The sequence below is a fragment of the Gallus gallus genome, chromosome 9 (assembly GCF_016699485.2).
Source record: "Gallus gallus isolate bGalGal1 chromosome 9, bGalGal1.mat.broiler.GRCg7b, whole genome shotgun sequence".
NCBI classification, from domain to species: Eukaryota; Metazoa; Chordata; class Aves; order Galliformes; family Phasianidae; genus Gallus; species Gallus gallus.
Genome location: NC_052540.1, coordinates 4,466,400 through 4,480,974, shown reverse-complemented (window position 1 = coordinate 4,480,974; position 14,575 = coordinate 4,466,400). Strand labels below are relative to the sequence as shown.

General features: G+C 50.3%; 1 protein-coding gene across 5 annotated transcripts; it reads right to left on the bottom strand.

Moving 5' to 3' along the window:
* Positions 1-215: 215 nt before the first annotated feature.
* THAP4 (THAP domain containing 4) lies at positions 216-14,555 on the bottom strand. 5 transcript variants are annotated; one of them, XM_015277108.4, is made up of 7 exons: positions 14,223-14,555; positions 13,907-13,941; positions 12,617-13,773; positions 5,061-5,220; positions 3,232-3,341; positions 2,287-2,390; positions 216-541 (listed from the first exon to the last, which is right to left on the bottom strand). In XM_015277108.4, the coding sequence occupies exons 1-7, from the start codon at positions 14,526-14,528 to the stop codon at positions 422-424; spliced, it is 1,992 nt and encodes a 663-aa protein (XP_015132594.2). In that variant the 5' UTR covers positions 14,529-14,555; the 3' UTR covers positions 216-421. The 5 variants fall into 5 exon arrangements, with proteins under 5 accessions (XP_015132594.2, XP_015132591.3, XP_004937062.2 ...); XM_015277105.4 differs by lacking the exon at positions 13,907-13,941 and having other exon boundaries at positions 14,227-14,555; XM_004937005.5 differs by lacking the exons at positions 12,617-13,773; positions 13,907-13,941; positions 14,223-14,555 and adding exons at positions 6,226-6,315; positions 9,287-9,370.
* Positions 14,556-14,575: the final 20 nt, after the last annotated feature.

Genomic DNA, 14,575 nt, shown 5'->3' with positions numbered 1-14,575 from the left:
CTGTTCCTAATCCTGCCGCTTGTGGCACGGTCAGACAATAACCAAGGAAGCAGAAGGTTGAATCCATCGCCCTTTCTACCTCTGAAGCATACTGACAAACAAGCATTGATCTTTTCCAACCTTAACGATTCCATGATTCTAAGCATCCAAAGGCCCCATCTGCAGAGCAGAAGGCCTCAAAGACTGCTCAGCAATCACACCCGAAGACACGGCCATAAAAATAAAAGCTTTTATTATTATTATTATTTTTTTTATATATACCATTACAGGAACATCCGCTAACATTCTCACCAGCACGGGCAGCTCTGCACAGCCAGGGCTGAGCGGAGGTACCCGGCTCCAGCCGGCGCCATCCCACATCCTTGAGCCACTTCTGCACCCAGGGCACATTGCCCAGCTCCTCGTCCTGGCCCTCCTGGCATCAGGGTGTCACCTTCTTGTAGGTGATGTGGAGGTGCTGTGTCATGGGCTGTGTAGTGGTCGCCATGGAGACTGTTTGTTCTAGCTTCCCATCGGAATTGAGACGGAATTTTCTGGTAATCTGAGAAAGGGATAAGAAAAGAAATGTATCATAAATCAAGCAAACTGCATTCCCCACTAAAAGTTTTCTGCTTGAGCGATGGCTGCTCTCGGCGAGGTGTTCTGTGGGACAGCCAAGCAGGAGGCCTCTACATTACACTGCCTGGCACCATTACAGCCACCCCCTTATACAAACAGGCCAACAACCAGCAAAGTCTTCTCCATTCCTCCACCTTCTACTGCTCACACTGCACTAAACCTTCCCAGAACCAATCTGTGGTTACCCTGTGGAGCTATGAAGCTGAGGAGCTGTGCAAGCAGAAGCTTGAAGCCTGGTATCAGCATCTTCCAAACTTCTCAGGCTGTGTTGAGGTCTGGGTTTAGCACATGTTGTAAGTCTGCTCTTAGGTGTTTATGTAATAAGGGAAAGAAGTGGGGCCATTGTATGTAAATCTCAGCTCTTGCTTCAAAATAATACTCGATAGTGCTGCACCAGTAGCCCGGCTCTTAGGGACAGCAGGATGACCTGCAAGTATAATTAACTGGCCCTTAATTAAACCAGCCCCATTTAGGAATTTCTACAAGAAAGAAGAAAGTAAAGATTGTTAGGAGCACAGCGTGGTCAAAAAGCACCCCATGGAGTCACAGATAGCTCACAATAGCTGCCTCACCATAAGGCTTTTGCCAAGTGGATATACTGAAGTGTATGCATCCCTGCTCCAAACAGCTCCTTTTCAACTTTAACAGCTAAAGAAACTAACAGCCTTTCCAAAGAGCCACATTCACATCACCATCAGGGTGATCCACCCAGCAGTGCCAGGGGAAGGCCAGCAGGAAGACACCAGGATTCCTGCTGCTCCAGAATTTCAGCTGGTCTTGAAGACATGGAAGGGAAAGGAGGTTTTTCAGATATGTTTCTTTCCCATGAAGGTGACTCAAGGGCTCATCCACAAGCTGCTGCCAGTCTGAGTGCTCTAAACCAGCATCCTGCCCCATTAACACATCTGTTCCTACACAGGCAGCATGTGCCTAACGCCAGCAGTAACACATCCCCTTCCGTTTCAGCAGCCTGTGCCTGCCAAACACACAGCTGGTGCTCCTGCACTCTTAAGACCACCTCGTCCTTATCAACCCACCCTCAGCTTGCCCTGGCTGCTTCCTGAAACAGGAACAGCCAAATTAAAGGTTGCTGAACAGCCTCGTTTGACCCGTTATCAGCAACAGCAACAAATGGTGCATATGCAAATTGTTCTGATCTCATGACTGAAAACCAAACAGCAAAGGAGGAAATCCACGATGACTATCAGAACAGACGCAGGGTGCTCTGCGTCCCACAGCTGCGGGAGGCAGACTAGGATGCATGATCAGGCAGGGCAGTGTGGCAGAGATCTGTATCTGCAGAGTGGGCTGATCTGTGTCTGCCTCTGTAAAGGGAAGCCCTTCTCTGTAGGCTCAGTGCTACCATTTAGACAAGACTTCCCTATTTTCTTCCATAAGAACTTGCTGCTGCCACGGCTGGAGACAGGGTTGTGGCTGGCTGCTCTGACTCAGCATGGCAGCTCTTATCTCAGTGATCCCTTTTCATCTTGTAATCTACGAAATGGCTTCTGAAAACTCCAAGAGAAGATAAGCAAGGATGCCGTGCAATATTTCCAAGAGCACCTGAGGGCAATCTGTAATTAAAGCATGTTAATCAACCTGTCCTCTCAAACAGAGGCCCCCCGGGCTAACATTAAGATGTGAATTGCTGACCGAGCGTGAACTCACCTGCTCTACATGGGGCTTCTTGGCAAAGGAGATCCTGGCTATGGAGTGAGAAGCTATAGACAGCTCTTGACCATTCACCTCCCCTTCCTCCACCTCCACAAGACCTAATGGGAAAGCAAAGTCATAAATGCCAGGCAACAAAGGTTAATTAACAAAATGTCACAATTATTAGGCTACACAGACGAAGAACGTTTTTCCTTGACCTAGCACGTATCAACAACTGCAAATCCATGCAGCCCCAGAAACATAATGCTACTTGGAAGCCCCAGCCAGACTTACTCTCACACTGTGGGACGAGTATCGTGTTGCAACTGGCAATTTTCCATTCAGCACCTGCTCTGTGGTCTTAGATCCAAATTTAAGCATCAGCTGGGTTTGAAATTTCTTCACTTAAACCAGTGTAGATGTAGTTAGCTCTGTCTCTCATTCGGTCCCTGTGAGTGCACAATGAGGCACTGCTTCCAAACAGTGGGAAATTCTCCTAGTTTAGGAGCTCATGGGAAGAGTGGGAATGATGTAATTCATCTGCACATGTTCCTCCCTTCCCTCTGCACAAAAAGACCTGGATGCCACAAAGGCAACAAGAATGCCACTGGCCCCTTATAACAGGCCACCGTTAAGGCTGAGACTGCAACTCCTGGCATGAATCAAAGGGTTCCTTTGTTTTCCAAATCCATGTCTGCAAATATCAGCATACCATTTCAGGAAAGGTTACCCCTCATCTCCTGCATGTGTGATATTTGGATCTGAGGTCCCTTCCTGACTGAGACAGCCACAAAGCCTGGCTGCCTGGGCTAAGCCAGTCCCAGCAACGTGGTGCTCATTAACAGCAGGATGGAGATGCCGAACCCACAGTGAAAATAAACGAAAAGAAACTGCTAAAGAGGAAGAGTGATGAAAGGCACAGCAGGACAAGGGCTCCTCTCTTCCCCAGAGAGGCAGTACCTGTGTTCTGGGCGCTGATGAAGGCCACCTTATTAGTGTCAGGTTTGAGGCGGATGAATCCACATTCTCGGTGCATTGGTTTCCTGGTGTCCGGATGGAAGGCATTGAATCTGAGGGGAGATCAGAATACCAAAGCTGCTGTACTGCTGCACTGAAAACACAGGCTTTGGCCTGCTTTCATCTCAGAGGAAACCAAGCTGCATTTAACCACACAAGCCTGCCTGCAGTGCTATTTGCAGAGTAAGAGACTGACCATGCTTCATGGTAGGAAAATGTGAGTGTGTAAGAGGACAGCCCCTTCACACACACAGCTAGGACCCAACTAAGTGGAAGCTGTTATTTAAGCCCAGGCTTCAGATCTTCTCTAAGAGCTAGCTCAGAAACTCAGCTACAGTAAGACACAGCACTGATGCTGAAGCCATGCTCTATCCCAAAACCTTCCTTCTCTTAAATAAACATCTAGCCTTGCAATATCACCTATATTAAGCCTTTAAATCTGGCAGACTTTCTCTTCCTCGTACGTTACTTGCTGCAGGCAGTAACACTGCACACTTATTTCTTCCCCACCTCAAAAAGAAGGGCAAAATAAACCAGCTCAGGTGCCATTTTATTCTTCAGGATGCCATACAGCTGCATGCTTGGTCATCAATACCACGGGTGTTATTTATGTATTATTACACATGATCATAAACTACATTAGCATTCCTGGATCTACACAGGGGACTGAATTAAACAGCAGCTTAAACTCACTGATAGCTGCATAATGCAGTGGACGACTCCACTGGTGTATTATTGCTCACAATATTCTAGACTCATCTCTCTCTTTTCACATCATTTGTCTTTGCATTTCCATCTCCTCACCCTCCTGTGAGAAGGAGGCAGAGGCAAACTCAGAGCTGCTGCAGCAGGCTGCATCCATGCTGAGGGCTGTCCTGGCAGCCCAGCTGTGCTCTGCAGCTAATGCAGCCTATGGAGCCGTGCATCATGCTGGGATTGTCAAGACTCCAAGTGGGAAGGAACTGAACTAAAGCTGCTTTCAGTACCTGAACAATTACTTGCCACCATACAGTTAGGCTGTCTGCCCAGCATCCAGCTTGTTGAACGCTTTATTTAATTTTCCTCCAGTTTTTTAAGGTGAAGATTGAAGACCAGTTTTAAGCAGACAAACCCAGGAGCCACAGCACAGCTCCTTCATTCATATCCGTAAGTGGCAGCTTGAAAAGCAGAGTGATAGCAGTTCTAGGGTAACACTATTACCTGAGGATTCATTTCTAATTAAACAGCTACCGCTGGCAACAGGAACAGTGTCTTCTCTGGCCAGAGGGACAGCACATCTTCTGCCTAATACATGCACCTGGAGCACACCACATTAATGTGGAAGGACAGCAGACCTTGCAAAGACAGGTGCTGAACCTGCCCAAACAACAGTGATGGCCGTGATCAGGACGGAGTGCACATAACCCTCAGGACTGGCAGGCCACGTGAACTGCACACTGTGTCACTGTAACAGTGACCCTGTATAGGTACACGTCAACAACAGAGGTGTGAACTCACTTCTGAAAAGCCCTGTGGTACTTTTAGGCTGGTGAATCTTCACAGGCTGCAAGCATGCAGCTCTGGGCGCGTCACAACAGCACACCCATTTATCAGCAGTTTTAAAGGGAAACAAACAAATCAGGCTACTCAGCCACATGTCATTACGCCGTCTCATTTGGTAAATGAAAACTTGTTTACTTGGAACTGGAATAGAAATATGAACAAATCTCCCTGCAGCCACACCTGCTGTGATCCAAATGTTGCTGCCAACGCAGCCAAACCTCCAGACTTACGAGAAGTTGAGCATAGGCTGCCCCACATGAGAGATGTGCACTTCTTCCAGGTACTGGAATGGCTTCATGGTGGGGAAGGTGCCGTCGCCTGGTGGGTCCGAGAGCCAGGTGCCCAGCATCCAGGAGAGGGGCTCCATCACGGGGTTCAGCTGTGGGGTCTCTGTGGAAAGAGGAAAGAATGAAGATGGAAGATTTGTGGATCTGCTCTGCAGCTTGGGTGGAAGGAGAACATGAAACACCTTGGAGATGCATCAGGAATGCTTTTCTCCAGCTCCACGGGGCAGAGGGAGACAGGGCATACAACACAGTCGTGGCAAGCAGGTCTGTTTTCAGGGCTGCCCTTGGCCTTACCTACAGTGAAGGGAAAGCCCCCTCCCACCTGCAGGCAGGGACAGAGCAGTCTGTGATCCCAGGATAAAGAAGGATGCACGATAACCGATATCAGTGACACATCTCCAGAGCTCTGCCCTGATTTTTCTCAAGCCCTGAGCCAGCACTGCTCCTGTTTGGTTTGGAGACCAGGGAAATGAGTCCTCACTACAGAGGAAAATCAGGCTGCATGCATATTCAGGATCAAAGTTTACTTATTTTCTTCTTTGAGAGATCAATGAGTTGTGCAAAAAGAGGTGAGGAAAGCTCAGAAATCACTCTGCTCAGGTGCTGGATGAAGGCTAAGTGTAAAGCACTAAAAGAAAAAGGAGCATACAAGCTAAAGCATAAAGCAGAGGAGAAAACTACTCCCTCTGGTCCTTGCATTTCCTGAGAAGCAGCCACAGTTTGCTTCACAAAGTTGAGAGGCTCCCGTTTTAATGAATCATTTTAGAAGAGCTTTGATAAGCAGCAGGTTTTTTTTATTTCAGAGGCTGTAAGCTGGAATAATAAAAAAGGAAGCAAATGAGACAGGCATCTGAAAGTCATGCTAACAACAACATAGATAGTTCCTAAGATGTAAGCAGGGAAAATGATCTGGCACCCACGTGATCTCAGGAAAGACCTCTACAAATAGAGCTGAGGGGGCCCACTGAAAAATCTGGGTTAGTTATGTGATGCAGATGAGTAAGACTGAAGCACTTGGAGCAGGGCCTCCTCCCACTCGTGTGCTGCCTGGCAGGTACTGGCAGGCTGAGGCTTCCACACCGAGTGATATCATCCAGGAATAAGCTACCTGTCTGGCTGCTCTGAAAGGAGAAACATTGCCCCAGAAAGGCAATGCTGTGGGTAAGAAGCTGTTTGCTCAGTCCAAGCCTGAAGTTCTCTGCAAAGAAACCAGCACAGGAAAACATGAGATCTCACTGTGAAATAAGGTGTTTAAAAACCTACAGCATCACAGCAGCCCTGTGCAAAGAGCACCCCACGGGTCTGGGCAGGCACCACTGCTGACCAAGGGGGTCACTGCAGCCTGCAAGCGTCCCATAGTACTTCAGGGCATTTCCCTTCTACCTGTACTGTCAGCAACCCAACTGACAGCACGTTATTTTCCCGTGCAGCAACAGTGATTACTGGTCACCAAAGGCCAAAATTACTGGTGCAAGAAAGTGAACTTCCAAACTGTTTCTTTGCAACCACTTTCTCCTTCCAAAGTGAGCGTGGGCAATGTGAGAGCACAGAGAGCATCACTGCTGTGTCCAACCAGTGTTTGCCATCCACTTGTTACCTGCAGACAGACATTACTTTCCTTCTGTGCTTGCTGCAGGCCTAGAAACCCAGGGCAGGGAAGAGAGAAGCCTGGGGAAGGCTGGCAGCCTGCAGCTGGGCTGCTGCTGCCCTCTCCTGGGCCAGGAGCTGGCAGCAGAGCTGAGCACCAGGACACTTCCCATCACCAGAGCGCTCCGTAATGGGGCCCTTCAGTTTCTCTTGCTTACCTTGCAGCAGCTCAGGAGAAGCATCCAAGTGACAGATGGAAGAAACAGCTTTAGCAAAAACTCAGTTATAAAAAGACACTGCACACTGCTGCTTCTTACCCTTGGCATCGGTCTCTGGCTGGTGGACTTGGTCCTTATATCATCTCTGGCAGCCCCTGTGCCAGGGCCTGAGCTGAAAGCGGGGGAAAGCAATAGCAGGGAGGCAGCAAGAGAAAGTGAACTCACACTAGAGGCAGAGGCACTCTGCTCTATCAGGCTACACATTTTTGTGAAGCTGTTTTCAACATCCGTAAGATCTCTGCTCCCCTATGAAACCCAACTGAAGGCTGTCACCACATCTAAAAAGCTGTGATCACAGCTTAGGAGACAAAAACAAAGTCCTGCAAGCAACGTGATCACCTAAATGTCATTTCTCCAGGAGGCTGCTCAGGCCATGCTTCCCCTCTGACTGCTGTGCCCAGGTCTCATGGACACAGCACTGTCTCAGCTTCTGGCTTTGCCCCATCCCTCTGAACTCATGGATCCTTCCCCTTTGCAGGGGTGTCGAAGTCAAATCTCTCCCTGCATGGTAACAAAGTCAGCCTGCTGCTCACACTCTGCAGCAAGACTCCTGCCATGAGATAGCCGGACCAAGCAATGCCCCGGGCCACGGCTACGTGGACTTCAGTCACTGTGAGCCCTGGCACAAAGCCCTGTGTCGTTTTATCAGCAGTGTGATCAGACAGTTAGCTGCCAGTGACACAGCCACCCTACCTCACCCAGGCTGGGGAGGGCTTGCTGAACAAAACTTGAGGAAAAAGAAAAGGAAATCTCATGCAGCACCTTCCATCCTCAACGGGCAGGGTGTGCAGCCAGCAGCCTCCTGCAGTCCTTCCTTGGGCTGAGTCACTCACTGGATTTGAATCAGCAGCAGCAACATGCTGCTAATTAAGAGCAGCCCCGTTCTCTGCGCTTTTTGCTTGTTTAATTACAGAAGGAGGCTTTATCCCCCGCTGTCCCTCCCCAGCACTGACCCCTTACACTTTGCTGATGCTCTCCTCCAGCAAGAGCAAAGCACTCTTAGTACTGATGTACTCCAGCTCTGCTCTGGGGGGGAAGGGAGGGGTGATTACATTCACAAATTCTCATCTTATGCCCTGTATTAGTAATTAATTTCATAACCAACCCCCCATGCGTTATTGCCTTCTATTGCTTCTGACCTCTATGGTGAAACACTCCAGTGTCTGCAGCCACCACCAGACCTCTCCTGCAGCACAAGGCACACAGAAAACACTTTTTTAAACGACACAGGATTATGAGAAACCCAAACAGCCTAAGGAAAGCTTACCTCAATGTGTCTTACTTGCTTTCAAGTTTTCCTTAGTTAGCATTTTCCTTGCTTCCTAGTCACAAGCTATTGTATTTGTGCTTTTTTTGGTGTGAGTCATTGCCTACTGACTTCAGAAATAAGTGCTTAACACACACATGTTGTACAGCTAATGAAAAAAGGGAGAAGAAAACAGACCACTCCACTGGAAAAGGACGCAGGAAGAGCAGCAAAGCAATAAGTCTTTTTTCCCCTTCCAAGTTCCTTTCTCTCCATGGGGACAGCAAAAGGACCCTCTCCTGATCAACTCGGTCCTGAAAACAGAATTCCTACCATGAAATGTCTACCTCAGTCAGCTGCAGGCTGGAAAGCCTCACCCAGCCTCTCTCATGTTGCCTTCTGCCACAGATTCAGCCCCACTCTTAACCTATGAGCACACATTCTTGCTCCTTATCTCCCTCTTTGCTTACTTTATCTCCCTCCCTGTGTGTAACAACCACTTTATAGACCAGCCTTCTGTCCTGGCCATTCCCATCCATTTCTCCTGGTAACCAAGGCAGAAAAGTTGCCATCAGCACTTCCCATTCCAGAACTGACTTATTTTTCTTATTCTCACACACCCCAAATCTCTTCCTACTGATGCTGAGGAATGAGCTTTGCTGCAATGAGCAAAACCCACTGCCATCTTGGTGGAAAATGCTACAGCATCAGACATCAGGACTCCAGCTGTGCATGAAATCAGATGTTTAATGTTTAAGTACATCCCCACAGCTCCCCAGCTCTGCTTCATTCGCACAGAGGAAGTAGTAGAAACAACTGCACTGCTGTGAAGTTTTGTGCACATACTGAAAAACAAATCTAAACTGGAAGAAAAGATTTTTTAGCAAAATTCTTATCGTTTTCCACATGCACCCATTTTACAAACTCTCCTGCCTTTAATACGACCTTCATGAGAGGAGACACAGAGTTTGGAACAGGCTCCACAGCAGCTCAGAACTCTGTTTTCAAAGCTCTGCCTCCCTGTTAAATACATACACTTGAATCACATTGAATCCTACCTGCATCTGCTCCACTGCTGGCCATGGCGAGCTGAGTTAATTTTCCTATCTCTTGGTCTAGCTCTCTAATCACCTTTGCTCACCAGATCGTGTTTTGCACTTGGTTGATAAGATGGCTATAAAGGAAGTGATCTCATCGTGAGGTAAGAAGGCTATCCCGGTGCCTGCTGGGAGATGTAGTTTCAAAAAGGGATCAAACTCCACAGCGTCAAGGAGACATGATCTTGTGAAAGCAGTATCTCCTTCCTGGCTCCAAGAATGAATGCAGCTGGCAGAGCTGAGAAGAGCTGGGTAGATGGCATGAGTGCCTAACAGGAGCACTGCAGAGAGCAGCCTCCCTTGGCCCTGCACTCCGTGTTCCTACCAGGACACCAGGTCTGTGGTTCTTTGCTTGCTCTGTCTCTCCCTAATTTCTCTTGTTCTTCGGAGCACCTGACCTTGCTCTGCTTGGTGCACTGTGCCTAGCCATGCTCTGTTGAAGTATTTCTCAGCCATTGGTCCACAGGCATCAGAGGTGGCCCATGAAGCAGAAGAAAACCTTTTCCTATCAAAAAAAGCAAGCAAATTCTGTTTAGTACAGGATGCATCTCTAGAGAAGCTGTACAGGAAATAACCCTGGGCTTTCCCCAGAACCAGTCAGTGGATCCCCTGCTATGAAAAGCTGGGGAATGCCACACTCATGCACCGTGATGGCTTGGGCACGCTGTGAGCAAAACTCACCCACATGAGGCCCTGATCCCCAAGCGTGGCTGGCAGGGGCTGTGTGAAGCACTTTGTAGAACTCTGGTCCTCCAGCTGGCTTGGTGTGCTGCTTGGGCACGGCCAACAGCAGCCTCCTAGTGCAGTGGGAGAACCATCAGCATAAAGAGCTGCCCAACAGATGTGTGCCTTTGGGTAATGCTGCCCTACCATACCATGCGGTGCCCCATTCTCCAGCTTTCCAGACAAAGAGTGGCCATCCACACACATAGCTTGAGGCTGTAAGCCATCTGAGCATGCTGGGGAACATCAGAAAGCCTTAAAAACCTCAACAGATCCATAGATCCATGATAAGTGCAGGTGGGCTCGGAGTGCAGCTCTGCCTGGTGGTTTGGGCGAGCAGCTGGATGTCAGGCAGCAGCAGCAGGGCTGTAGGGACAGAAGCAGCAGCAACCTGCAGAGTCAGCCCCGTTGCCTATGCTCCTTACACTCCCCATCCTTAAGCCTTCAGGGAAAAAAAGATGCAGGCTCAGGTTTAGGGCTGTTAACAGCACCTCATCGACGCATCCTATGATTTGAGTCAGTTGAAATGTAGCTACTAATAAAGACCATAATTATTATTAAGCTAATACTCGTTACCTCAGTTTTTATGAATATCAAAAAGCCCTCTTCAATGCAGCGTTGCATCACAGTACAATTTAGAGTCTGCACATAAAGCGGACTCTGCCCAGCAGCACTCAGCTGCGCTTAATCAGGCATTTGGACTGCCATAAACTAGGACTATGAGCACAGGAAAAACAAGGCAAAGCAGAAGAGCACCAAGATTAAACTAAAGCAAAAGCCTGCCAGCCACCAGCAAGCCCTTTGAAAAGCCACCAGCAGAATGGTTCCACAAGGAACCATTGGCCATATCGGCCTCCAGTTTTGTTGGTGAGAGACAGCAGAACCAATAACGTGATGATCACTTCATTAAGAAATTGGCATTTCCTCTTAGAAAACCGAGTGTGCAATTCTCACGTCCTACACAGACGTAGAAGAAGATCTACCACAAGAAAGAGGGCAAATCCTACTGCTTCCTAGAAAAAACATTGCTCAGGATGCTCTTTCTGCAATTAGCATCTCATTGTAGTCATTTCAAAAAGGCTAGACACCTTTTTATCTCTGTGTGTATATTAATGAATGATACTCACAGAATCCTGAAAGTGTATCCAGTTATTTTCTGTAGTCTGACAACAAAACTGTATAAAAATACAGACCAGAAGACATAAAAACAGAGACTACTTCGACTTCCCACAGTGGGGAAAAAAGTAAGCCAGTCTTTTCCCAAACCAAAGAGCGACTTTTGCACACAGGAAAATGAAAATCACATGGAGAAAGTAACATTGGGTATCAGCCTCTGAGACTTTTGCTTAGGGTTTATTTTCTTGCACTTGAGCAAGGAAGCAGGCTGTGCTGTAAGGGCCTGCAGAAGGCATCTCCCTGCGCTGGTGCCACATTTCTAACCATGCCTAACACCACACAGCTTCCAAAGATGAGAAGAAACCTCACAAGGGATGTGGAGGGAAGAATCACAGCCATGAGCATTTCCAACACACCCAAACAGCCACGAGTGGCTGCTCCTCCAGGAAGAGCCCGAGTCATGCATCTCTCACAATGTAACCCTGTTTTCTCTGCAGTCATACAAACATCAAATACCATTTAGTCTTTCAAAGCTTTTCTCTGGAATTATACCTTGCAACTGCAGTCACTGTGCAAAAGATTTACGTGAAATCACTGTTCTTGCAACAGAAAGGGGTAAGGCCTGACCCAACTCCTGTACCTGCATTGTTAGGCTACCATGTCCCTCACTGCACTTCCATGTGCCTTCAGGTGTCTCAAATTCACTCTTAGCAGCTAGAGAACCAATTCCTCTCTCTTCACATTCTTATTACCTGCCTCCTTCTGCCTTCTGTGGATGGACATGAGCAAACTGAAAGCACTTCAGTCAAAAAGAACGTCCTCAACATGGTGACAACACCATCATATTTGATGCCTCTGACTTTACGTATCCCAAGTGCTGAATGGAGCACATGAAATCCAAGATCAGAAGCACTTCTGCATCATTAGAGAAGACCAGGACAGCTTTCCCAGCTCCCTGCTGTCTGTGGCAGCTCACTGATACATTGAATTTCAGACACCCTCCAAAGAGACACTGTAACACAACAAATGAACAAACCAAAATAATCCACAAAGAACAAGTTAAAAAAAAAAACAACCTCAAAGGAGTTGTCTTCCACACCAACATCTTGCCTCTTGCCCGTTACCTCAGAAAACCACACCAAAACAACACACACTATCCGTAACTTTGAGGCAGCAGAGTTCAGAGAGTACAGCCGTAACTTTGAGTGAACAGTCATCAGCGCTGATGGGGAAAAAGAAAACAGGCTTTGGGGATACGAGAAGTAGCTCACGTGCCCCAAAACCCAACTATCCTACCTGCATCTCTTGGCCCAGTCCAAGCTAACACTTCTCTTTCCAAAAATGCACCTTTCTCCTGTCTTTAACCTGCTCCCCATCTGTATTATCTCTAACTTAAACAGCCTTCAGAAACGGAGAATTCTGCTTGAACACAAAGACACTGGGAATACTGACCACAGTCCTGGGACAGCAGGCTGTTCAAGTAAGGGATGCTGATCCTCTTCAGCTCATCCAGCTTCTCCTTCAGCTTCCTGACTTGGCTGTCTGAGCGGCTGATCCTCTGCCTCAACAGTTTCAACTCCCCGTTCTTCTTCTCTACCTGTTCACGCAAGCAGCACACCTGGCTTTTGCTTTGCCTGGAGGAGAAACAGTACGAGTGGAGGGAGTCGATGAGCTTGCAGGCTCCTGAGGCCGACATGATGACTTCGTTGATGGACATGGGGTTGGCATCCGTGTCTCCCTTCCGTCCCACCACGGCCTCGGCGGCAGGCTGAGGGGTCAGGTCTGCCGGGGACGCTGACAAACTCTGGGAAGGTTTCTGAGGGGTCGCAGTGAGGGAGGAAGTAGGGGAGTCTTCCGCTACAGTCTTATCATGTCCCGTGAGATTGCTACTGCAGCTTGGTTCCACATCTCTCTTTGGCCTTTTCCTTTCTAGCTGCTCTTTTGGGAAAGACGGCCTCTCTCTGGTATGCTTAGAGGAAAAGCTGTAGGAGTGAAGGGAGCCGATGAACTTGCAAGCACCAGAGGCAGGAGGCGTGAAATCGTCCACCGAAATGCCGCTCCTGTCCGCCACCCAGCTCCCCGTCCAGGAGCCCTTAGGACAGCCCTCCGCAGAAGATCTGTCGGACTTCTTCTGAGGGCCGGGCTTTGCAACTAAGCTATCGCCTAACGTCCTTCTCCGGGGGCCTTCCAGCTGGCCATGGAGATGCTCTTCCTCCTCAGACATCGACCCGATCTCCGCTTGCAGAGTCACCTCCTCCATCTCGTCCGTCCCCTGCATCACCATAAGGTCCTGCTCGGGAGATGAGGTCCTCTGGACTACCTCACAGCCTCCTTCCCTCGGGCCCTCCCCATCCTGCAGCGGGACCTGGCTGGCTATTTTCCTTCTGCTCCTGACATAATCCAGGTTGTCGCGCTTCTTCTCCGCGAGCTGGAAGATGGTGGGGACGGCGGTGGGCTTCAGCAGCCGGTGCTGGTCCTCCAGCCGCCGCGAGAAGCTGTCCTTGGTGAAGTGCTCGCTGCAGAGGAACGAGTACTTGGTGGGGGTCCAGTTGTCCCTCTGAACAGCCTTCAGCCACTGAATCAGGCGTTTCGAATCCTTCAGAGGGAACCTACCGACGGAGGAGAGAAGCGTGAGCACGGGAGCGGGGTGAGCCCGGCAACCCAGGCCCCGAGCCGCCCGGAGGGGCTGAGGCGAGGCCTCGCTGTCAGCCCCCGGCCCGGCACCTGCGGGGCCGCACTCACCTGTGGAAGGAGACGGCGCCGCGCAGCGCCTTGCCCTGCCGGTTGGAGCAGTTGGCGGCGGCGCAGCAGATCACCATCTCCGGCCGCGGCCGGGCCCGCCCCAGCCCCCCCGCCGGCCCGGCCCGGCCCGGCCGCCAGCCGTACAGCAAGATGGCGGAGCCAGGTCACCCCGCCGCCCCTCCGCCCTGGGGAAGGGGTTTCTGTACGGCACTGCCGTCAACCGTCATGGCGGCCGCCGTATGGCCGCCGCCATTTTGGCCGAGGGGCTGCCGCGCGGCGCGGCCGCCAAGGGAGGGCGGCTCCCCGCCCCGCTCGCTTGCCTCTTCCTCGCCGCCGGCCGTCCGCCTCCCGACGAGCGGCTCGAGCCGCCACCAGCTTGTCCGAGGCGATCGGGAGCTGCCTTCCCGGGGGCGGAGGGGCGGGGCCCCGCGGCCTCCGTACAGCACGATGGCCGCGCCCGGCCGCCGGAGTTCCTCGGGGCGTACTCCCGGCGGGCGGCTCCCATGGGCGGTGCCGCCGGACCGCTCGCACGCCGCCGCCGCTCGGCCTCCCACGGCCCCGCCTTTCCGCCGCCGACCCGGCGCCTCTCCGCGCTCCGCCGCAGCGTTCCGTACGACAACATGGCAGCCCCCAGCGCGCGCTGCGGCGCACCCGAACTCGAGAAGACAG

Bases quoted from the DNA above. Each gene is read 5' to 3' on its own strand.
- THAP4 (XM_015277108.4), bottom strand. From the start codon at position 14,528: ATGTTGTCGTACGGAACGCTGCGGCGGAGCGCGGAGAGGCGCCGGGTC. The intron at 13,942-14,222 runs GCGAGCGGGGCG...TCCAACCGGCAG, and splicing joins CGGCGGCGAGGAAGAGGCAA to GGCAAGGCGCTGCGCGGCGC. The intron at 13,774-13,906 runs GTGAGTGCGGCC...CTCCGTCGGTAG, and splicing joins GGCGCCGTCTCCTTCCACAG to GTTCCCTCTGAAGGATTCGA.